This window comes from Genypterus blacodes, unplaced genomic scaffold, assembly GCF_046128005.1.
Source record: "Genypterus blacodes isolate CSIRO-AG114 ecotype Tasmania unplaced genomic scaffold, CSIRO-AGI_Gbla_v1 ptg000040l_1, whole genome shotgun sequence".
In the NCBI taxonomy this organism is placed as follows: Eukaryota; Metazoa; Chordata; class Actinopteri; order Ophidiiformes; family Ophidiidae; genus Genypterus; species Genypterus blacodes.
The window spans coordinates 2,620,001-2,646,306 of NW_027466853.1; the positions used below are offsets into that span (position 1 = coordinate 2,620,001).

The 26,306-nt window shown below is 41.9% G+C and overlaps 1 protein-coding gene across 3 annotated transcripts in view; it reads right to left on the reverse strand.

Annotated features, from left to right (window-relative positions):
* vps13b (vacuolar protein sorting 13 homolog B) overlaps positions 1-26,306 on the reverse strand; it is a 267,108-nt gene that overhangs the window by 93,115 nt on the left and 147,687 nt on the right. For 2 of the 3 annotated variants that reach the window (XM_076148410.1, XM_076148411.1), the window contains exons 26-31: positions 25,478-25,649; positions 23,255-23,369; positions 20,358-20,424; positions 18,293-18,565; positions 17,858-18,014; positions 17,426-17,537 (exon numbers count right to left, since the gene is read on the reverse strand). In XM_076148410.1, coding sequence (XP_076004525.1) covers positions 17,426-17,537; positions 17,858-18,014; positions 18,293-18,565; positions 20,358-20,424; positions 23,255-23,369; positions 25,478-25,649 — 896 coding nt within the window. Of the gene's footprint in view, positions 1-17,425; positions 17,538-17,857; positions 18,015-18,292; positions 18,566-19,424; positions 19,567-20,357; positions 20,425-23,254; positions 23,370-25,477; positions 25,650-26,306 lie in introns of all 3 variants that reach the window. The other variant, XM_076148413.1, reaches the window with a different exon arrangement.

A 26,306-nucleotide genomic window follows, 5' to 3' on the forward strand; every position in this document is an offset into this window, starting at 1 on the left:
CACGGACAAATTTAAAACATACAGAGCGAGGCAGGTGGAACACACCCTTCTGCTCTGCTCACATGCTATTATCAGACATCTGCCTAGAAGGAAAATAAGTCATAAATGACGTGCTTTTGTAGATGAGGGAGTCAGGATGAGGGATGTTGAGAGGATGAAGGGGGGGGGGGGGATTTCTCAAACATGAGAACTTGGCTTTGCCCTTGTTCCTGGGCCAAACCTTATTTTAATTGCAGGAAAAGACCACAGAAACATTACTTTTTACGACAAAATTCTGCTATTTATAAAAATGGACCAAAAGCTCTGCAGCGCAAACATTCTGTTTTGTAGCATTCGTGGCTATTATTTAAAAAAACAAAAACATTTCTCCCTCTTCTGACACAATTCAAAACTAATTTCAGTCCAAAGAATTGTTGCACAGATTTTGCATTCAGAGCTGAAATATGAGGGCTCTCATCCAACAGTATTAGGATCCATCCTACAACCTTCCTTCCAATTCAAGCCCCCCAGTGGGAAACTGTAGACACAATGGTGAATACATGGCAGAGACACAGCTTTAGAATGCAGGACTTGGAATAAGCAATTCACTGATACTAACTGAACTAATGATGTTCCAAATTCCTTTGAACAGCAATTATGCAGACAAATTCAGAAATGGGAAATGAATTGCAAGTTAATAATAATAAAAATTATTATTATTATTATGTGTGTGTGTGTGTGTGTGTATTATAATATGCATGAAGTAGAGGAGTGGGAGGAGTGGCGGGGCAGATTTGGACTTGTGTGCTGAAGTGGTAACAGGATTCAAGGAGGAACCTGTTGAATACATGCAAAGACCATATGAACAAATGAACTAATGTGGGATCTGGTTGAGGCTAGGGGCCCAATGTTAGTGATGTGGGCTACAGTGTACAGGGTATAGTGTTGAGGCCCATGGATTTAACAATCCTCCCACCTTCCACTCTCAGTCTAAAAGACAGGACATTACATGATATTTTGGTGGGCTCTTGTGCTTTGTTAAACACAAGTGTAACCTGCATACTGCAAAGCATGTTGTGAGAGCAGCATAAATGTTATCTCTCAGTCATAGATTGTTATGGACACTGTCAGACTGAGACTGCAGTATTCTTTGTCTATGGCCTCATATGTCATTAGCACCCAGCAGCACCTCCATGTTTTCTTTGTTGTGGAGAGGTTTAAGCTGCACAGTGGCTTCTCAATCGGCTTGACTCCATCTGGCGTAAAGCAGAGTCCCATTGGGCCTGTGTGTGTGTGTGCCCGGGGGGGAATTACACAAGAACTATGATTCATGAAACTTGCAATTACTTGGTTTGCTAAGCCCTACTACAGCCTATGCCAAGATTTCGGTAAATTCTGAGCCATGGATTTATCACCCTAGTCAAGACCAATTGCTGTTAATTTGCATCGACCAATTATACAAATGAAAGCTCTGAAGGATTTTTGATGACTGGGGATTTCAAACACACTCAAAAACAACAACAACAAATCCAAGTAAACAGAACTACAAACATGCTCCAAATTTGTCACTGGGCAATACAATACAAGGTACTTGTGTGTGATTTACGCCAACTACATCAATTGCAATCAATAAGCAATCTAATATTCTCTTCTTTTTAAGCCCAGCATTACTCATCCCAACAGAAGCCTGTTATTCATTAGGCTGATTGCACTTAAAAGAAATGCATACCCGACAAATTATATCATATTTACACAAGACCTTGGGAGGAAACTTTTACTTTGGTATGCAGCACAGTCAAGTCTGAGCTCAAGATCATACCACCCTCATGACATGAGTACACAATAGTAAGGAGTGGAGGCAAAGCATTATAGGAAGGCTCTGAGTTTTACATTTGCATGCTGTAAAGTGAAAGTCAGTGTTTGATTTCAGTGTGATTTCAACATCTTACTTAGAGGAGTCGGGAGAGAAGGCATATTGTTATAAACAGTCAATATCAAATAGGTTGCTAACAACACATGAGCATACATGTGCTTGTCATGATGTCTTGCCTCATCAAAGGCTCTATTCTCGATTCTAAATCTGCTTCAACAGCTGTGAAGACTGGGGTGACGGGCTTCAGTAGTGCACGTCATCTCAAGTATCACAGGTACCAGGGATTATAAAATATCTGTGATTCATTCTTAAGAAAATAAACATTACACTAGCACCAAATGGAGGATAGCCTATTAGAAGACCTTAACAAAAGCCATATAATATAACATGTCCTTGGCTGATCAACAACCTAAATGTGTAAAAGTACTCTGAGATTTGTGCCACTGTGTCTTACATCTCTAGGATTCTTGTGTGTGTGCTCTATTTCCAATAGGCTACCATTGTCCTGTCAAACTGAGCAAGCAAGTGCTTTTGAAATCACTTCCTCTGTTAGCAGGCACAGATTTGAAATGCTTCCTGCTGCTTTCATAAAACATGTCAGGCAGCATTTTAGCAGTGGTTTCCTGATGCAGAGGTGTGAAGGAAATACCTCACTGACTTCCTCAGTCCCAGGATTGAAACCAGATTTGTGTCCCCACCAAACATTTCCCAGTGCTGTAATACATCTTCCATTTTAATGTGAGGAGCCTTATGTTTAGTTAATGCATAGAGTAGCATGTTTACAACAGGGAACATAGCAGAGGGAGCCCAACATCTAGCATTCCATCATATGCAGTTGTGTTCATGAAGCCAAAGTAGAACAGACACATATCTCAATGATACTTTGACACTAATAAAAAGAAAATAATCTTTTCTTTCTGGATGATGATTCCAACTCTGAAATCTGTTCTTAATCTCTGCCAAGAAGCTAAACATGCATGTGCTCTGCTCTTTTGCTCGACTAACCCTGAAACAAATCAAACCCTTTTAATCAAAAGACAATAACGCAGAACTAAACCCATTTATTTAGGATGATGCAGTTTAAATTGGATCGCTGTATGATATCAGTCAGAACTCTGGTACAGCTGCACCTCACATGTTCTGTCAGACACCCTGTCCAGCATGTCCATATATGGACGTGTGGTGCATGTTGGGATTTCAGGCATAAATCTGCCTCATAGCTGTTAATTAAAATAAGATTTGGTGTTCACACTGTGTGTGGACCGTTGAGACAAGATATGACACATTGTCCAGACGGCCATGACAGGATGTAAACACACACAAACGTGAAAGAAAAATGTTACACATATACGTATTCATCAACACACAAGCACACCTACACAAATTCAAATACTGTATAAAGGGATACATGTTATACATTCACACAATTATAAGGAGAAGAAAAAGAAGAAGAAACTTTATTGGGTCAAATCAAATGCGAACACGTCAATCTGAAATTGGTCTTGCGTGCCCCTCTTATACACACACACACACACACACACATGCATTACAGAGGGGTCAGCGCATGGCTGCCATGATACGGTGCCCGTGAGGCAGTTTTGGGGTTCAGTGCTTTGCTCAAGGGCATCTCGGCAGTGCTCTGGCGGCAAATGGCACCAACCCTCCGGTTCCCAATCTGAGTCCCTATGAACTGAGCTACTGCTGCCTAACCCAAACTCTAACCCCCATAAAGCATTATGGTTACAGTTTTCATGCTTTGTTTTCACATTTTTCAATGTGTGCTTGGGTATAGATTTATTATGGAGCTGTAACATGAGGCCCACATTATGGAACCAACAGCATGAACCACCACTGTTTCTTCCACTTGATATTGATGAAAAGAGTTCAATATTGCCAAGCTGGTTCAAATAAGTACACACACAGGAATGATGTGTGTGTATTTTTGAAGATGCTCATTTTTATCTGTGGACATGAGCGTCTTTGGCAGAGTACTTTGAAGTTGATTACAAATTGTTTACAGCAATTATTGAAATCTGACAAATGTTTAAAGCAGCCAGATTACATATCAAGGCCTTATCCTTCTTTGGATAAAGAATGAAAATTTTCCTAAACAAAGTCATGGAAGTGATGGCCATATTTGATTAGGTTAAAGTATGCTACAGGTTTAGCAGACAGGCTGAACAAACATGTCACCGGATCGCTCAAACAGTAGGTCCTTCTCCCTGACGTTTGCTTTGACCTTAAACAACATTTTGTTCTAATTCAAATTTCCGTTCAACAAACAAAAGGCAGAATGAAACAAAATACAACGTTGCTGCTGGAAGCTCCCACATAATAGAATTAAAAACTCATGTCTAAATCTGGAGCTTTAAGGAGAGACAGGTCAGACTTTGAAAAGAGGAGAGCTGTTTGGAAGCCCCTGGTGCCGCCCAGCTACAGGAATACAACCTCTTTCTCATGAGATGATGTCCAAATACCTTCATGTCAGCCAGGAAAAACAGCATAAAATGATTACAATAATCTGGGGCACACATGCTTCTGACATCGGCTAATTCTTCCTCCTCTGTGAATGACTTAGGAGCCAGTGTTTATAATTCTGAAGCTGCTCTTGCATTCATCCAAACCACCCCCACCCTCCCCCCTTGCTCCCTCCTGAACACAGGAAATCATATAGAGTGAAATCTTGTGAGTGCTTATCTAATTCCAATAGTGATCCTGGAAGGGAAGGACTGAGACAACATAGTAGGAAGGGAATAGAGGGAGACTGGCACACATTCAGGCACACCAAGAAGAAGGACAAGAGTAGGACAATTGTGTTATGGGGATGAAAACTGAATGGAAATGGTTGAGTTGAAACTTGGTCATGAAAGGTTCCTTCTGAAGAGAAGCAAAGACAACAGTTCTACGTCTGGGTAAATTCCATTCCACAGTAACCATTAAAAGCGGCAAATGTTCCCTGGATGTTTGTGACAAACGCTGTCTGCTGAAAAGTTAATGAGATTCAGATTCTGCATGCAAATAGCTCAGAACCAGTACATGTTTGATGTAACATGCTGTCGTCCAATGAGCTGTGTCATCATACCAGGTTACCTGCTTACATTTCAGGTAAGAGGTGGAAGAATTCGAGAGCAGCTGATAAAGTGTATGATCGAGAATCAGGAGGTGAAATATCAGAAACCTTTATCAGATGAGAGCTGCTTTACAGACTGGCCTCATCTGGAGCAGATCATGCAATGACAATCGTCTCTGTGACAAGACTGAGCCTGGCTGCTTCTATGTGTTGGTTGGCACTGCACCTTGTTCCAATAAGCAAAGAAACATGCAGACTGTGAGAACCACAAAAAAGAGGTGGAGGGGAGAGCATGGGGATTGTGTGTAGGAGAAGGAAAGATACATAAGATAGGAAATTGAGTAAGGAACATTAGGGAGAACTACATAGAAAAAAAGAAGGAACTCCTGAGGGAGAAAAAACAACAACAAAGAAGATCACTAGGAGAACAGGAGGAGAGAATGTCAGAGAAGAAGAAGAATGTGTAATAATATCCATTATCTGGTTGAGTCCACTCATTCACATTTACCTCCTCTTGTTTACACGACGTTCCTCTACCGTCACTCTTTCCCTCTCTTTCACCAGCTTTCACTCCCCTAGCCCTCTACAAATATCTCAATATTGTTTTGTCCTCTACTCTCCTGCCAGTCAATGTTTGGTACAGCGACTCCAGAGCAGCGAGGAAGTAGCCCTCGCAGGCCAAGCTTCTGACAAACCACAACTCTAAACAGACAGGGCTGTGAAAATATGGCATTCAAACAATACAATGAGCAAAAGCTTACATGCAAACAGCCCAGGGGACTTAGAGAACCTTTAATGGAAAAAGCAAGGGGTAAAAGATGGAAGAAGAGCATAATAAAGCAGCAGCAGTAGGAGGGGTTAAGAATCATTTTGAGCTTATGATTTATTAGAAATAATTGAGAAGTGACTGTGTTGTTAGCAAGAGTTTGCAGGGAGAAACTGAGAAATTGAGTGAAGGGTAGGAAGGGAGGTAAAAGAGAAGGAGGGCAGTGCTTCTGTTGAACAAAAAAGATGTGCAGAGAACATTCCAGGTGTAAAGAATTACAGTAGATGGCACATCAAACAGAGTTGTGCTTGGCCCCTTTCCTGTAGCCCTAGTGGCAGGAAATGCTCTACAGCATCCTGTGGGCTGACCAGAGAGAGACAGATGAGAGGGAGCAACAAGGAGACCAAATAAAGTGGGACATAAAGAAAAGAAGGGTGCAGATGGAGAATATGTTCAATAACATCCGGCAGAGAAAGGAGAGAGGGATACAGGGAGGAACGGGAGATTGTGTTGGACAAGAACAGGAAAGTTAGAAGGCAAATAGGGTAGAGAATGAAAGAAAGGGAAAAAGAAGGAAGGAAGTGCTGTACAAAATCCTAATAATGGAGTAGAAGTGAATGATGTCGTCCATGGAGACTGAAGTATGCACAAGCCCTGGATGTCAGGTGAACGAGGTGAACTACGCTATGTGGGTGAAGATTAAAGAAGAGTGAGTGGAGCTGAGAATCATGGAGGGCATAGACTGTGAGCAGGTTTCACAACACAGAACAGAGCACAAAGAACACAGGATCTCCACTCTCCAGAGCCTTTAACAGATTTGAGTTATCACATTCTGAATTCTAACAGTTCAATAGGGTCATTCAATTGAAAAATTCCCAGGTAAAGCCAATAAACTCAGCACATTAATGAGCTACTACATACCATAATAATGTTTCCCCTGGGACGAAACCAACATCTCTATGGTAAATTGGTAATTTGGCAAACTGAAAAACTCTCAGCTTTTGAACTTCAAGAGAAGAGGTACAAAGCTGCATACAGGGGGTTTGTTTGGTTTGACTGAAAGAGAGGTGGAGAGAGAGAGCGAGAGAGAGAGAGAGAGAGAGAGAGAGAGAGAGAGAGAGAGAGAGAGAGAGAGAGAGAGAGAGAGAGAGAGAGAGAGAGAGAGATGTTCTCTGCATTAAACCCATGCTGAGGAGTAGTGGGTAGGTGCAGTCCACTACCCCGGGGGCCGTATCCAGATTAATACTCAAGTGCCTTGGAGAAAGAGTGTCATGACATTTCTGAGGTAAAGTGAATATGCACTGATATAAAGAGAAGGACAGGGATGTGACGGAGTGACACATTAGACGGATAACATTTTGAATAAGCATATGAAATGCTTGGCTCTGATTCCTTCTCTCATACACAGAAAGAGCAGACAGGCCAGTGACTCCTTTATGCTTCTCTGCACACACAGTACACCATGTGTGATATGGCATGGTGTGGGACGCACATTAGCCTCCTGTCAGCTGGATCAAACCAACCTTATGCCCCTTTGAACACAACTCTTAAGTAGTTTTCAAATGCCAATAATATTAGTCTATTGCAGCCGAGGCCTCACGATGCCTTTCAAAAGAGAAGAAAGAGAAGAGGTGAAGAAATCTCAAACTATCAACTTAAAACACAAGCTTCTACTGAGCTATTATTATTATCATTATTAGCTATTACTGGGGAATGGAGTCAAAACGTGTCGGTCCTTGATCATGTCATTTTGGCATTCATGTATGGAGCAACACAGAATTTCTCATTTTGCCCCAGTTAAATGTGTAACAAGAGCTGTGTATGCATGCAATGATAGAGCACCAAGGTGAGGCGCTAATCAGAGCAAGGCATCTGTTTGTGTGTGTGTGCCTATGTGGGCCACGTTTAATTTTACTAAATACTTACATTTTCAACTAAAGATGTGTGTTTAAATCATGTGCTTTAATTATAAACTTCATTTCAGTACTGCAGAAGAAGAAGAAGAAGGTGGTCCATACGGCGACCCTCCGGTTCCCAAGCTGAGTCTGCCGCCCCGGTACTGAACTGAGTAGCAGGACTCATCCAATAGCTTGATGTGTGATATAGAATAAAGGACTGTATCAGTTTGTCTCCTTTCTAATCAGGTACTGTTTACTGGATAAAGAGATGCACATAGACCTCATGATTATATTGTTATGCCTACAGTAGATTCGCGAAAAAGCATGTTGAAGCGTTCATGAAACCATAATAAAGGCACAGTTCAGATATTGATAAGGGGCCAAATCATTTTGTCTAAGAGCCATATTTGGCTGAAGGGTTGCTATTTGCCAACTCTTCTACTACACCATTGCTACAGTAATTTCCTTCGGGATAATAAACTTTCATCTTATCTTATCTTATCTTACCAATGATGAAAACAGATAACCTTGTGGAGAAGTTGAACATGGCTGTTTAGTATGGTGTGTTTATGTCAGGAATCTGGACCACATCCCACTTCAACTAACTCCCAGGTCAGAATGCTGAGGAGGATAGCAGCAGACTCTCAAACTTATGGAAACTACCCACAGTATGGGATATTATTCAATTGTCATGGTCCTAATTAAGGTGTGTGTATTTCATAGGCTCATGAGGATTAGTTAAATTCTGCTAAAGACCAGGAGGCTGTTCTTAACCCTCTCTTTTGCTACCCTCTGGTTCTTTTAAGCCTGGTTGCTCTCCCTGGGGTTGTAATGTGCCTCTTATTACACAAGCATTAGGCAATTACCCCATTGGCTTCCCAGAGCCACAAAACAGCTTGTGGCTTTACACATGGACATCTGAAATCATCTGCACATTCTTGCTTTTTTGAGGACAGCTTCTTTACTTTTCCTTTCTAACTCCAACTCAAACCTTCGACTGCCTCTATTTTGGTTTGATGTTCTACTATGTAGTCCACTGGTAAGGAGAATATGGACCACATTCACACACTTAAGCCTTAAGAATGACACACAGCTTCCTCCAACCACTACTTAAACAGAACATGAAATAGTTTGAGTCTGGGAATATATTACAATGTCACGCTAAGATAATGATTGAAATGTAATGTTGATGTGATGTAATGATATATATGATATATAATTGCAACATGCTAAAAAAAACACAAGCACATTCTCATCATCTTAGTACTTCTTAAATTAGATCTAGAGGCCATGACTCCAGTAACAGTCCCCGTGAACTCTTCTGTGAGATTGGCTTGTTCAGGCCTCCTTGACAGTACAATGAAAAAAGTTTTAAACCACACACAGGATGCCAGAACATCAACATGTCATGAGTAGGGAGAAATTAAACTAAAACATCAAAATGCACAAGGCGGTAGAGACAACAGTGGTAGACAATGTGTATTGCATGGTGCGAAAGAATGCAGTGCTTCTGAGCTTGATGGTGAGGATGTATAATTAGAACGCAGGCACACAGGCACACAGGCACGCAGGCAGGCAGGCCCGCACACATACACACACACACACACACACACACACACACACCCACGCTCGCGCGCACACGCACACGCACACGCACACACACACACACACACAAACACACACACACACACACACACACGCACACGCACACACACACACACACAGCCAGGTGGTCAATGGCAGGATCAGGCCCTTTATGAGGTCTGGACAGCTGAGGGCTGATCCCTCTCCCCTCTGTCAGCATGCATCCCGACTGGACTGACAGCGGCACACCAAAACATGAGAGTAGTTTCCTGGGAAGCTCTGAAACGAGGTCTGTCACCTTGCATATCACTACAAAGGGAATGTAGGCCTTGACGCTGCTTCCATAAGCACTATGCTATCAGGGAAGGACGGAAAAAAGACAATAAGAGATAATGAAGATGTTCCTGGTGGTGTAGTTGGCTGTGCACTGAATGGGAGAAACAAAAAGCTGACAGAGCAGGCGGTGTCAACCAGATCACAGTTTAATGATTGATACAAGAGGCAGAAGAAGTACATAGAGTGAGTGAGCGTGTGAGTATGTGCATATGAAGGGAAAACTATTGTTGTTTACTTGTTTGATTCTCCTGTGAGTCCTGATATACCCTTCCACTGATATCCGCTTCCACGTCTTTCCTCCAATTCTATTCACAACATCAGAATCTTGAGCATAGAATGACCATAAAATCATCTTGCAAGGCCCAGGCTGGAGTTTCCTGCCACCTAATCTCCCTAAACCTCAAACAGCAGGCAGAGGAATACAAGTGCTGCAGTACAATCTTCTCACAGAGTCGCGGGCCTGAGAATAACATCAGAGAGGCCACAGATATTTATGGAATGAACCGCAGGCTGTACACAGAAGTCAGCAGACACCACAACATAGAACACAAAATGTTGTGTACCGCTCCCTGCTCATATACAGTACAGTGCACTGCCTGCCAAACAGAAAGAGTAGACCTGTGGTTGAAAGCTCACCAATGGTGGAAAAGTGTCACTAGAGACACAAGAAGAAACATAATGAAGATCCAGTATGATATATAGGTAGGTTAATACTGATTCAAAAGGATCTGGTCAGACTTAATGTAGCCAGAAAGAGGGACAGCTTGTGGTCAGCCTAGATAGCCTGGAGCAGACGCAGATGCTTACTATGACTGATCGCCTTATACTGAGTGGTTGGCTTGATTATACACATGAAGAATTCAGGTACTCTGGTTCACAGATCAAAGATCAGATCCACTCACATTCATCTGGTTTTCTCTGTTATGTTCTTGTAACATTAGCCGCACAAAGACAAACCGAGTCTTTCCTCTCTGTAACAGCGTTGGAAGCAAAAAGGCATTTTCTCCTTTCTAGGAATACAGCCTACACGTCATATGATGTATCTGTATCATCTGGAACACAGAGGAATCCATCTATCAACCTGGTTCCCACAGAAAAGAGCAAAAAGTATCACTACTAACACTATCTTGGGGAAAAGGGTGAAGGGGAAATAATCCAACTCAAAGCTAGAGCAGTATTCGGTGGCTGAGTCTAAAACTCCTCTTCAGATTAGGATAGTAGTTCTGAGGGCGGTCCCGACATGAGGCCCTTCCCAGCCTGAACACAGTCCATCCCGCCTGATTCAGAACATAAATTCTTGGGCAAACTTTAATGAAAGGGAGCTGGTGATTTATTCAGGGTAGAAGACATCCCCATTTTGAAAACAAGTGTGAAGGCAACGTGAAATATGTGTTCTGGGTTTACCAGCACCAGGTGTTTCATTTGCTCAATGACAGAAAAAGTTTATTCGGGCTGACCCTCCAAATCTTGCTTATTTTATCTTCTCTCTTTGTAGAAGAGAGGGAGAGTATGGATCTAGATCTGAAGAGAAAGAGTCGACGAGAGGGTCAAATGAAAAAGAGAGAAAATAAATGATTCACCGAGGACGTCCGGCTCTAAACATCCTACTAGGATGCCTCTCTCTTCAGCTTCCTGAGTCAAGACGGAAAAGGACAGGAATGAACCCCCAAGGCCGGCGGGGGGGGGCGGGGAGGGGTTCCATTTCAGAAACTTCACAACTTAATTTCTTAACCCCCATTAGAGGCAAAACTATTTTGGTGGGTGGCATCGTCACCTCTAAATTGTTTATGGATTGTTCTGGATTTAACCTTAAAAGTGATATTAAATCATACAGATTGAATTCAGCCACCTTGCCTATGAGAGGAGTTCATTATTAAACCTGCTCAGCAGCCAGGAGTAATTCCTAAATCAGTGTGTATCAGAGTAGATCCTGTGCATCACAGTGTGTGGCCTGACCAGCTCTTCTCCTTCGCAGCGGCAGCGAAGCAGAGCAGCCGCACTTTTTACTCATGTAAACAAACGGGGAAATGGGGCACTTGGCAGCCGACTTAAGTGAGTGATGAGGCAAGTGTGCACTGAAGCATCTAATGAATCATTTGCTGACAACTTTAGGTTTTTATGAGGAAAAGATAGAGAGGGAAGCTGAGAGCAAGAATTACTTTTCATGAGAAATGCAAAGAAGGAGGGCCACAGCTGTCTCAATGCAGCCAGAGTGGTTGATTCAGTAGATTACCCCAATATGAGGACAAGAGATAATGCGACAGAAGACTAGCAAGGTCCTATTCCGACTACGAGCACAGCGGCAGTATGCAAACCCCTGCGACTTAATGTATGTTTAATGAGGTGACAGGTGAGGCTGTGACAGGTCTGCACCTCTACTTGGCGACGGACGGACAGTCCAAAAGTTATTATGACAATGGAAATGCTACTTCTGCTCTACAAAGGAAATTGCCAATTGAAATCCTCACACATTGATTTTATTCTGATATAGACCTGGATTATGTGATGACAAATTTATTACAAAAAGTATCCATCCATATACACACATATATATATATATATATATATATATATATATATATATATATATATATATATATAATGTATAATTTCCTTCCTGCTGCAGACAGACTATTCAAAGGGCACCTCTCCCAGTAAACCCGGTCTAATGATCACACCATGCAATATGTAATGTATTCAGTCATTCATTCATTCACCTATTGAATTTGAAACTTTTTTGTACTAGTTGTATTGTTGTACTTCTGTTAGGCTCTTTACTTTGTTAGGCTCTTATTTTATCTTAATACCCTTTATTCCTTTGCACTATCCACTTTGCTGCTAAATGAGAATTTCCCGGTTGTGGGACGAATAAAGGATTATTTTAACTTATCTTGTACTTTTTTGCAAACAATCATTGGAAAGAAAAAACAATAAAGAAAGCCATCATACTGAGTCATTAAGATAATTCAAATCTCATGTTTGTCACACTGTGGAGCCGTGTTTACTGTGGAGGGCCAGAGTGGAGATCCCCATCAAAACCACTTATTATGACATCATCGAACTAGGAAGCAGTTCAACAGCAATACGAGGCTGGCCGCATCATGCTGGGAATGAAGTCAGTCTACCTACAAACTACAGAGATTGAAATGGAAAGCAAGAGTGGATGGAAATACCAAATAGACCACACAAGAAACCCCCGCACGTTCACTTTATTTAACAGTATTCAATTTACCTAATTTATTACAATAAACCCCTGCAAGTTTTTTAACACTTTATTTAACAGTATTCAATTTAGTTAATTTATTTAATTTAGTGTGTTTTTAATTGAATTATTTGCCGAGCTGCTGTTTTTATATGTTGTTTTAAATGTTGTTTTTTGTTGTCTTTTTATATGTTATATGTACGCACCAAGGACCAAGTGTAAACTTAATTGGTCAGTAAAGCTTCTTCTTCTAGACATGGAGATAGCAGGGAAACTTGAGAAAGATTGACGCGGGAACAAAAAGGACAGGGAAAAGGGTGAGAATGGGAAAAGTAATGGAGGGAGGTTTAAAAAAGGGCTCTACAGACAAGTGCGTGTACTGTTGATGAAAAAGCACAAGGGGGACAACAAAAAGGGACAAGGACAGGAGAAAAATGAGAAGAGTAGAGGGATTTATAAAGGGAGTGAAAGAAAAGGAGACATCAAGAGGAAATGAGAGAGAGCTCGGTATATTAGAGAGAAACAGGGGGAAAAGGGAAGGCCTGAGAGAAGGAGCTGTAGTAAGAATGACACGTGTTTAGTGAAGGGGAGAAAGGAAAAAAGCAGAGCACATAGGAAAAAAGACAAGAGGGACAATACAACAGTAAATGTAAATGAGTGAGAAAAGACACTGTGATACACAGACAAGCATGAGAGAAGAGTGAGGCACAAACAAGAAATGAAACATAGATTTCTTCAGTGAGAACATGGGAAAGCATCTGGAAGTGGCAGAAGACGAAAGGGAGACACTGAGTTCACTGATAAAGCCACATCATGTTGACTTGGCTCTACATCACCACTGACACAGCAGCCGGCTCTGCCGCTACCATAGAAACATAGGCCTGTGCAATAATCAAAACAAATAAGGGAAAACATATTTATGCGGCAGTGGGATGTGGGCTTCATCTCCCTTGATCAGACCATGTGCTCATAAGTGTGTCATGGAGAACTGTGTCCTCTTAGGTGTGGAGATACACACATGGATGCAAAAAGGCACACAAGCTAACACAGGCATCAACACACAATCTGACTCAGGCTATGGATGTGAACCTTTCATTCTTTCACTTGGAACAGGGGTGTCAAACTCATTTTTGTTCAGGGCCACATTCAGCCCAATTCAAACTCAAGTAGGCCAGATAAGTAAAATCATAGCAAAATAACCTGTAAATGGATGTAAATGGACAACTCCAAGTTTTCCCTTTGTTTTAGTGCAAAGAAGTACAAGTTCATGTTGCAAATGTTTAGTTTTATTTAACTATCTTTTTACAAAACACATTAGCCTGGAAAAAGAGGGAAGCACAGCTACCTTAGATTTAGATCAAAAGTCTCAAAAGCTCTACTTTTAAGATAAGTTTAACATCATCTATATACAGTATGTCATCAGAGTCATGTATCCCTGGTGAGCTGGATTCTTAAAAGGGATACAACTGTTCATCATCAACACCCCTCACTGATGCATCTGAGATCAACCAATATCATCTGATATTATTGGGCTATTGGATATAGGTTAGGCTCTACTACGTGATCTAAAAACAATACTTATTAGATACCTTGCTGATCCTAACACACTATTCAGCCATCTTCACTCCCAATACTGTTTAAATTCTCTGTTCACGTGTGTGAATGTTATCTGTAATGGAATTGATTTCTTCCAAGTTCGATTAGCATAGAAATCTGATTTATGGATGGGAGAAGTCTAGTGAAAGAGAGAGAGTTATAATTGGGCTGGATTTATTCTGCAAACAGGAGGAACACAGCTCATGTCCAAGCAGTGTACTTGCTTTCTCCAGAGACAATGCTGCGTGAGGCTTTAAACTGCTCTGAAAGCTGTCACTGTTCTATAGGGGTTTACTCCTCTATTGAGTGCAAACACTGCTTTACCCCTTTCAATCTGCCACTGTAAACTGCATGTTTTCACATGGAGGTTAGGATGAGCAGTGTGACTGGCTGTAACACTCCATAATGCTTCTGCTTACTTCGGTAATGTAACTAATGTTATACCACTACTACTACCAATAATAATAATAATACATCATACATACTGCCATATTATTCTAATGATTATTGTGATGACGATTATTATAAATAATTATCAAATACATTCATACATTTTTTATTTAATTAGCAATTCACAAGTGAGGTGCTCAACATAAACATGAAACCAGATGATTGACCACTGTACCAACATGGAAATGAATAAAAGGCTAATATTGGGCAAACGCATGCACAGATCAAACCCATGTGTCACACAGGGACACCCAGGACTGCACAGGGCCGTTACAGAAGTGGCTCCCATTTTCTCCAAAGGCCCTGCTTTAAAGAAGCTTTCAATTTAGTGTTCCATGAAGAAAAAATCTCACTGGAAAAAAGGACAGACCAAAAGTGAGGGAATGACAGAAAATATGAGAGGGCGCAAAAGATCTGTGAGATTTTTACAGAGGGCAAAAACCACAAGAAAGCCAGGGCTGAAAGCTTGCTGGACATTCCTCGGGCAGGCGCTCATATACTTGGAAAAATCCCGCTTTTTGAGACAGGAAAATGATTTCAGCTGTGTAAATTGACAGCGGCCTTGTAGCTGAAGATGGGGAGGGTGAGAAGGGGGAACGCCTGAAGCTCTGTGTCATAATTCCTGTTTAGTGAAGCAGCCGCTGGGGGCCCACTGCTTTAGGGAAACTACATTCAACATCACATCAGCAAATTCAACTGTTTATTGTTACCAAAGCAACATGGCGGTGGATACTAACTCTAAACTGAAGATTTACTTTACCTTCTTTAAAGGGGATCTATCTACTCTGGATAATGAATATGCAGTGCCCTTGACATGTCCATGCTGAAAGAAAGTGTGTCAGAAAAAGTGTGTCAGAGAAATTAGATCACTCAGAAAGAGATCACACAAAGATGTTGGTGTGATCTCTCTCTCTCTCTCTCTCTCTCTCTCTCTCTCTCTCTCTCTCTCTCTCTCTCTCTCTCTCTCAATCAATCATGTGACATACAAGTGTGATCAGCCTAAATGTGAACTGGAAAGGTAGTGAGGTTAATTAATAGTTTGCAATGGAAGAATGAACACAGAGGGCAGTTGGATCTAATTCCAGGGCTTCACTGCAGAGAGGGAAGTGGTGACTCTTGGCTTGTGTGTGTGTGTGTGTGTGTGTGTGTGTGTGTGTGTGTGTGTGTGTGTGTAAAGGGCCATGCCTACTGCTGGCGGGCCTGCACATGTGTACTTTGCCCACAAGACCATCATTTACAATCTGACATCAACATGGCAGAGGTACCAACAAAATACATCTAGGCACCGTTTCCATGGAAGCTCCAATGTTTCCATGGGAACAGTGCAGTTTCATCCCATTGACAGTACTAGCTCACACCAAAACAAACAGAAATCACTTCAGCATGGAACACTTTGTGAAACTGATGAGAATAAGAATCCCCTGCAAACAGTAGCTATGGTTACTGATCAATAACATTCTTACTTCAATATGTCAGAGCAGTAAAATAAAGGACTGTGATGGAGATGGCTTTGATATACAGCGAAGACATTTGGAGTAAGTTTGCAATAAAACTGGTATTTGTTTCTTTCTTTCTTGATATGTATAGATTGTGACATATATCTATAAGCCTGAACCCTCTTCCTCCTCCCTGCCTGCTCTGATCTCCCACTTAAAACACTTCCACCAACTGAGGGAGAAATGTGGACTAATCTCTCTCCTCCTTTCGCCATTCCTTTTTCCACTTAATTTCGGGTGTGAGCTCACATCTCACTAGCAGCTGCACAAAACATTAGGCATTACTTTTATCTCCCTCATTACATGTGTTTGCCAACTCCATATCTGCCTGTACACACAAGAGTACGCACGTGCACACACACGCGCATGCACGCACGCACACGCACACACACACACACACACACACACACACACACACACACACACACACACACACACACCATGGGGCTGTGGTTTTGAGGCAGCTATGACACAATCCAGATTCTCTTAGCTGACTATAGCAGGGAAATGTGTTTTGCACATAGTTATTTCCCTTAGAAGGCCAGATTTTCCCTCGGTCACAGCTTTGATCCACATGGCATGGGGGGCTTGTGTCAACAGTCTTGTGTTTCAGCTTGCAGAGCCTGGCAGACCCCCAAGGTGTCACTCACTGTTCTCTGTCATTGCTAGGGGAGCCTGACCATGCTGTGGCGCTGTCACCCACTGTACCCAAAAGAGTCTCCCACTAGGAAATAACTATCATGAATGCAGACAGATGTGCACCTATGCAAACACACATATACGGAGTACACGCACGCACGCACGCACGCACGCACGCACGCACGCACGCACGCACGCATGCACGCAGTAATTTTGAGTGGCACCTTTAATGCAGAGTGGTGCACTCGCAGGTTTTGGGGTTTTGCCTTAAACTACCAGCATGGTGTATGTTTTCAAGGCTTAATGTGATAAAGATGTGTGTATGTGGAATGGGATTTGATAGCTGAAGAGCTGTCTGAGAAAACATTAAAATGTGTCAAAGACGGACAATGACTCCTGCATATCATCTGGTATTAGAGATTAAGACATAAACCACGACATTAACCCACAGGATGGCATAGAGCTAACTGATGGCATTTGACATTTGACTTTGGCTCAATTCAGTGACGTTGTAGTGAAAAGGGAGTTTGTCTTACTGATAGATGTCTTTACGCAGCACAGTGCGAGTCAGGGGGTTGTCTGCCTGAGGAGCCATGCTGAGAGACCCCAGCTTCAATACCAACGTGTCTTCTTCTTTCAAATGGGGATCTGAAGACACACACACAATGAGGATAGTCAAACACTAGCATTAGTCATTACTACTAGCAGACAAAACAAACCTTCATCTATGACATTGATTGGTATTATTCTGTGGGAATATGTAGAGTAGCTGTGGTGGGGTTATCCAGGACCCCAGTTAGAGTTACAGTTTATCCAGACAGACATGACAAGGTGTTCATACAAGCGCCACAGGCATGAGGAGCCTAATACAGGAACTGTGATGTAACACTGTACTATGACTGGAGTGCTATCAGATTTACTATGTGTAGAAACATGGATGCATTTGTATGTTCATGTATTGTTCTCACCTGCTGCGGTGTGCTTGTCCTGTGTCCCAGGGCAGAAGACCCGGATCACACTGGTGTTGATGTACATGAGAGGCAAACAATGGGAGGTCAGCGTGTGGCTTCTCATTGGCTGGCCAGCTGACTTCCCACGTTCTCTGTAGCGTCTTGGTACTGTTGCCTGCAAAGACATCTAGCTTACAATGCAGTTTACAAACAAGTACATGAAGAGTATCACAAACTCCTCATGATGGAAAAGCCTCCAGACTGTGAAGACTGTGAAATTGTGACAAGTGCTTCATCAAATGCAGTAATTGGTACAATGTTCTTCTCATACCGTCAAATACAATGCCCACCTTTACATTTGTATTATATTATAGGGTTTTCTTGTTATCCATGTAAGCTACTGTATTAAGAACCAATACAGGTCTGTGTTGCTGTTTTCACTTTACTGTTTACCTGGAACACCCCTATAATGGTGGCCATTAATGGACAGGACAGGACCACATCGAAAGGCTGTGCTGTTAGCAGGATCTCTCTGAGGTACTGAGGTGAACCATCTGCCAGAGGATCCGCGGTCAATCGCTGATTGCCAGCAGCCGCACTGCTGCGTGACGTTCGCTCAGGCCTGGTGGTGAGTTTGTGACGGACATTTTTGGTAACAGCCCGTGTGTAGGTGATTGACAAGAAGCCGTGCTGTTGATGAGAGCCCTCCAGGACCTTAGCTGCCGTCTGGCCAGTGGGAACACATGACAAGTTGCATTGATGAAACATATGATTACAAAACAGAGACTCAAAGAAAAGTAGTACAACAGAGCTCATTGGGAAATCTTTGCTGAGTCCTTGGGTGAGAATTAAATCTTGTTACATTACAATTAATAAACTTAAAACCTTAACTTTATGAGGACGTCAAATTCAGTCTGGGTGCTAACTAGCTCAATCTAAATTTCAGGAACTGAGATCGAGATTTGATCCATTACAATTCAAGGACAAGACTTAACCTCAACCAAGGAAACAGTCTGTATGTGTTGCCATATAGCTCTGACAGATTAGGCCAAGCTGTGGTTAAGAGCATTAAAGGGTGCTAGTACAGATGTATTCATGTTCTATACTCTAAATTAGATTGTAGCAGTAACTAAGCATCCTTTATGAGATGCATACATTTATGGAAAAAGGGTTGAACTTGCAAAAAAACGTCTCCAATCTAATGACTGACATGCAAACTTAATTATAGAGTGTGAATTATTTGGATACAAAATAAGTAAAGGAAAGTTATGTAAAACTGCTATTTATCAAAATGAGAGGCAGATATGTGTCAAACATCTGCAGGAACCTCCATTCACAGTGAACCAGAGAGCAATTCATAACATATTGTGTTAATCCAGAAAGTGTATAGTTTGGTATTTATTTTTAGAGAAATTGATTGATTTGATTGCATTCATCTGTGGTTGTTATGTTGACGACAATAGAGAAGAAAATACTTGAGATATCTCTGTGTAGCACTGAGAACACTTCCCTTACGCCACTGTTGATGGAGGTTAAGCAGAGTCAATGAAAAAAGGACTACAAAGGAGAAAGACTGGATTCTTACAGGAGGGAAAAAGCCAGAGAAGTGGCTGAAAGATTCCTGCTTGCTAAATGGTCGAACCAACACAGTGCGTCTGTTCAGCTTGTCAGTGCAAGAGAGGACCACTCCTCCACGGCTGCCTGAACTCCGAACACCCTCCTCTAGACTGGGTGTGAAGAGAGGGAAGGAGGACAGGGAAGAGATAACAGATATGGAAGGGGATAGAGAAGGCAAGGTTGTAGGCAGGTAATGACAATGGCAGCAGAAAAGAGGGAAGATGACAAAAAACACAAGAGACAAAGAAGAAATCAGCATGAAAGTGAAAAATCAATTAGGAAAACGTTATGTCAGAGCAACCACAAAAAAACCAAGGGAAGTAGGACCCAGTTGAACCAGCTGGATATTGTGCAATGGTCTTATACTATTTCAGCAAGAATGTTGATCATGATTATTCAGGTACATTTTAATACAGAAATAGAGCATTGTTCTACTTACAGTTAAAGGAAGTAACTATACAGTAGATTGTACTGCTGTGCCATCAGCTTTTAGGTAACAGTATAAGTCCATTGCCACAGTGTCATGATGTCATGATTAACAACAATTAAGGTCCCAAAGTTTCCTCCCAGCGAGCGGCTGCTATAGCAGATTTGCATTGGTTTAATTTGTATGCCAATCAAAGTCACTGGAGAGGCAGGGAAGAGTTTGAAATTTTTTGCAGATTTATTCTATGTTGAATGTGAAGCTTTCAAATGCAACATGCCAAACTTGGCAGCCCTGAGTTACAGCCAATAGATAGATACTTTTATTGATCCGAAACTGGGAAATTGGATGATTTGTGTCATCTCCCTGTCTGTCCAGCATGAGCAGAGATTAGGAACCTTGATCAGGAGTAGCGGCATGGCAGAGGTAAAGTGTATAGATGACAAAGGCTGCTACATCTGCTTTAAGAGACCTCACCACAGCTGTCTCCTTGCACTGCAGCACGACTCCTTCATAGTGCCCAGAGTGCCAGCCCTGTCCTGGTCTGGAGAGACACACAAGGCCAAGCTTTACCTGCACATCTGGGGCCACTCACTGTGTACTGCTGTGGTAAGAGCTGATAGTATCTTCATTATGGAACAAGTAATTACAGCAAATGCTTTAAATAAGGCAACCACAGGCTGATATTTACAATTTGAATGTGTCTGCATAAAGATATGTAGGATACAAATAATTATCATGTAAAATTATCATGAGATTCAATTCATGAAACTAGTTTAATCAAAAACCCATAATAATTCCTTTTGTGACTTTGGAGTGTTGCTTTCATCCATTTCAACATGTGTAAAGCAGAACCAGAAATGTGTATGCCAAGAAAAACACACACACACAGAGTGTTTGCTGTTGTTTTCAGATGCCAAACCATGCACAACAACTTATGGCCCAGCAATCACACGATGGAAACGGTTCAACAACATCTGCATTGTTTCTTTACTACCCTGTCACCCAGCCTGCCCCACTCCAGCAACATCACTTCCAAGATCCTGAGGGTTCTGGGAGGAGTGGACCTATTGGTGTAGTGTGTGTGTGTGTGTGTGTGTGTGTGTGTGTGTGTGTGTGTGTGCGTGTGTGCGTGTGCGTGCGAGCGTACGTGCATGCGTGAACCTATGACAGACATTTCTACATGTATGACTAATCAAATATCTCCCTGCTTACTCCCTATCTGTCATAATACAAGTGTACCCCCCACTGATATTCTTCTCTGCTATCATCCCTCTCTTGTCTCGCTCTCTGCTCCCCTCCAGTCATTCCTTTATTCATAGTAGAGCAGATGGAAGACATCAAATTCATTTTGTTTGCACTGCTCTTCGGCGCGAATAAGGGTGTATTGTCATCGGCCATCTTCTCTTGGGGGGTGGGGTAGGAGGGTCAGGGTTCAGAAGAGTTCAGGGAGCACTGATGCTCCGGGAAACCTGGCAGAAATAAGGAGTAGACACTTCCTATGGTTCTAAATTTCCCACTGGAGAGGATACGCCCACCTACAGAGTTTTCATTTCAAAGTCATTTAACCCATTGGCTCCTCAATCCTCCTCCATCTTGATAGAGAACTCCACCAAGGTGCTTCACCATCTATGTGCCGTTCTCCTTCTCTCCACCACCCTTTCCTTTCCTCCTCCTATTTTGATCAATTCAAGTATTCAATTAAAACCCATCCTCCCATAATTGGCCCACCCAACCTAACTTTCCATTCATTTTCCAGCAAGATAGCTGAGGCCAGATGAGACATTTTCTCTGTCAAACTTGATTTAATCTGACCCATTGCACACAAATAACCTGGGCTGAGTGATGAAATACTTAACAATTATTTGTTCAGAATGATTAATATGGACTCCAACCCCTGTGGGCTCCCTTGTATATTCGGATGATACAGATTAGTGTGGGCCAGCAGCCCAGAGGTTCTTCCACTGTGTCCTAAACAGCCCTGACTATAACCTGGCTTGGATGATGGAGAGTCTTTCCCTGCCAGGACTCGTACTGTTAAAAGTGTGTTGAGACCATGTTGTTAAATGCGCATTAAAGTGAAATAACCTAGAAATTAAGAAATAGACCTATTATCTACTTAGGAAGGCATAGGGGCCTACTAAAGGGATTAAGATTGGCTTGGTCTCGGAAGAAATTGGAACCACACACCTGTGGAGAGCAGAGCAGTGTGAGATAATGACCCACGACACCTTCACACTCTCCCCCCAGTTAACCACTGACAAGGTTTGGGCTATGTTTTGGCTACAGCCTATGAAGCACATGTGGCCTGACAAAATATAAATCAATTCATGACAGAGAAACAAGGAGGTCTGCAAGATACTTGCTTGACAGTCGGGTCCAAAGCCAAGCAGATCAACTCAGTCCCAGTCTGACTTCAAGTGATCCAGTGAAGGTGCTTTACATTTTTGGGAAATGTGAGTTATTCTCTATTATCACTGTAGGTTCTGAGATTGTTGATTCATAACTATGAGGTTCAATATGGGGCCTACTACAATCACAGGCCGGCATTTAAAGAAGACCATCTCCACAGGCACACAGATGATAATGTTTGGTGCTCTGGATGCAACATTGTGACGTGCGAGATTGCTGTTTCATTATCGCCTCACACTGAGACAGAAAGAAGTGCCTTCCGGTAAGTGGTCTCTTCCCAACTATGTGTGAGCAGCTGACTCCATCAGAAGAGTACACAATCAAGTCAAGGAAAAAAAAAGAAGCCTTTAGATATTATAAATGCAGTTTATAATTAGATGGGTAGAATGTCTGTACCGCTCACAGCGTTGAGTTTGATTGTGCTGCAGTGTGAGCTTCTATCATTTTAAATCCTAAACTGAATGATCCCATTTTGACTTGATTTGTCGTGGGGAGAGATCACCATAAGAATGCAGACGAACATCAGCCAGCAGTTTTCTTGCCCTGACAATGTGTTCATGTTTCTGTGTATCAATTCAGACACCACAGGCAGACAAGACTGACTGAACTTCTCCATTTTCTGAGTCAGAGTTAGGCTAGTTCAAGAGAGTTCAAGAGTTGTATTTGTCTGTCTGTCTGTCTGTCTGTGTTCGTCTGTGTGTGGTCTGTGGTCACCACCACAGCAGCTGTTCTGTACAATCTGAAGCAAGAACAGACAAAGTGTTAGTGGTATCCATGGTGGTAATGTTGGGGTGGCAGAGGTGTGTGAGCATGTGTGTGTGTGTGTGTGTGTGTGTGTACTGGAGGACAGTAAAGCATGAGCATGGTCAGGGTATCTGATTTACTGGTTTTAAGTTAAAATAACTCTATTTGTAAGTACAAGCATGCTTATGAATGTATTGATGTATGCTTATAGACTGTACCTGCATCTGTAGTGGTCGATGTTGAAGTTGCCCACTTTACATTTGATCTTTGTGTAAACATCCTGGACATCTACTGAGGCACTGAGGTCTTCAAGTTCACTGATGACACAGACCTCTGACAAAAACAAAATGCAGTGACAATGAATAATAGTGGAAATTTAGTTTAGAAGTTTTAATCTTAAACCACTAAGTCTTAAGTTAATTTAATTGTGTGTGAATCCTTAATTTGCTGCATTGTAAACGCTGGGAGTGTCTTGGTCTGTCTTTGCTTTAGCATACTGTCGGGCCACCCGAGCACTTGGCAGACTTGACAGATGATGTTAGACTACTAGCCACTTACAAGTAGAGGAAACTGTGTGTGTGTGTGTCTGTATACACTGTCGATGGGCGAGGATGTGCACTGTGGCTCATCCTGTCCAGCTCTTGTTGTAACCACTGCTGTGATCAGTTCCTAAAATGTGGATCGTTCTTATGTTAATGTATGTTCATAACACCTACACACACATAAAATTTCGACAACCATTAAATGAGTTCAACTTCAGTTAAGACTGTTGCCAAGCACTTAAGGAGCTGCGCTGGTAAGAAAGCTAAACACCTGGTCTAATACATTTCAATAAAAGACCAAACTAGACTCAGAGCACCCAGCCTGTTGTAATGAAGAGAGACTGAGGGAGGAAGAGTATTATTATGTAGACCCATCTGTGTGTGCATTCATATAAATGCATGCAGGTGTCTCAATGCACCTAACAGATCCAACCACTGCAGGCAAAGTCAGTAAGCCTCATAGCAGGACTGATTAACTTTGTACTGCACCAAGCCTGTGAGCTTAACTGTTGGTTGTCTCTCATAGTTTCCAGTAAGAAAGTCCCACAATCACAGGGTAGTTTAGGAAAATTGACTTCATGCATGTGAAACTATTGTTGTTATTGTAGTCTTGCCTTGTGGTGGTTCTAAGAGATGCATGGGTTCCTAATGGCTTCTTAAAAACGTGCCAGTTTATTGTGGATACAGTGTGGAAAGATATACTCCGATAGACTGTGTCTCCAAACTTGTATTGCTGTATGTACTGTATGTATTGATGTACCATACAAGAGTTCTTGGAACCTATAGTCTTTTAGCATTAAATAGTTGTAGTTACAGTTATAGTACCTTTCTCCAATGCTATTTACAATGACCTCACATTCACCTATTCATACACTGATGGCATGGGCACACCAAACGCAAATTTCGCAGAGCAAATTTCGAGAGAAAAGTCTTATTCCCTTCCAACTGAAAAGCAGATAACGCCACGCAATTCTTATGGAGTCTTATCTGTGCTTTGTCAATCTCCAAAAATGGATCACATATCTAATATGTTTCATGCACAACATTTCCTTGATATCATATGTGCATTGTTTTCAGTCTCATGGTTGATGTGCATACATCAAATTCAGTGGTAGTTTGCCCCACAACCTGCACATATTAAGCCCAAATTCAATGTCAAGACTATTAAGGATGTCTCTTAAAGTCAAACCATCAATGTGAGGTCCTCCAAAACGTTCCTTTTCCACTATTAAAGCCTTTAAGCTTTAAGCTTTAAGCTGGCAGCTGCTAAATATTACAGCCACCAATTAAAGGCAAATCTAGCCTGTCATCGCCCCGGTAAATCAAAAAAGGGGAGAAGAGGCGGTTCACTTGAGAATCATCACCTATTTATTTATTTGTCTTCTTCATCCATCCCTCGTCCTCCTCCTCCCTCCCCCCTGCTGCCTTTCCCACTCCAGCTCTGAACAGGTTTTCAAATGAGACTGTACAAACTTCCAGTAATGTTCTTGTCAGATGAGATGGATTGTTTGATAAACAGAGCAGGGGTTTGGAGCACTCTGATACTAGAATGTATGCTGGAACAGATCAAACCTTTATGTCATTTAAAGATCATCATTATACACGGGCGCCCATAAAGTTGGAATGATTTTTTATCCCAATTTAATGGACGAGCGTGTTTTTTATCATTTACTGCTCACTAGCACATGTGAATAGAAAAACACGCCAGAACACATAAAAACATCACCCATATGTTATGCATGTCAGCTTCACAGTCAGAAGACTTCATTTTGTGTGTGTATGTTATAGCATGTTTTAGAAACAGTTGAAATGTCCAAAAAAGAGTCTTTTCGGCCTTTATGGCAATGTGGTGCACACAAACAAAGATAAATGAATGGCACCTCCTAAAGGCTTGGGTACCTGTTTTTTTGGCTGCAGCGTCGGGGGCAAACAGTTTAACTGTGACCTTAGGTAACATCCACTGCATCCACAGGCTGACCTTCCCATTGGTGCCACCAATGCTGCTGGTTTTCTGCTCCAAAGTCACTGCGTCAGCAAATGGACTGTCATCTCCAGCTGGCACTGAGTCGCCCTAAGGTGTCAAAACAAGACCTGTTAAAGTTGGATGTGACTCAATGTGACACAATTCAGATCTCTCCCCAGTACGGAGATAACAGCAATTTTCTTTTTTCTGTTCACACATGGAAGTTTGCATGTTCCCCATATTTGTGTGTGTTTCCTCTGGGTGCTCTAGTTTCTTCCCATCCCCAAAGACATGCAGCTTACGTGAATCGAAAACTCTAAATTGTCCTTAGTTATGAATGGAAGTGTGAATCGTCTGTCTCTGTGTGTTTGCCCTGCAATAGACTGGTGACCTACTGTATACAGGCTGAACCCCTACAGCACCCCTGTGACCCTGAAAGGATAAGCAGGTATAGAGAATGGATGGATGGATAGATGGATGTCCACCCATTTAAATGGCCCACACTAAGCAATAATATATTATGAAATTACATTCACTAACTAATGTATAGCAATCATAAAACAATGTTCCTTGCACCAATTGCATTTTATTGCATTTGTGAGTTTGTTTGGTTGCACGTTTCCAACCATGTGTTTGATGTATGTGTCAATTTATATGTATGTGTGTGTGACCATTTTGTCCCTGTGTGTGTAGTCATAACAAAGGAACAACAACCTTTAGAGCTTTCGGTGTGTGGAAGAACTGAATGTCTGGTGCACAGAACTC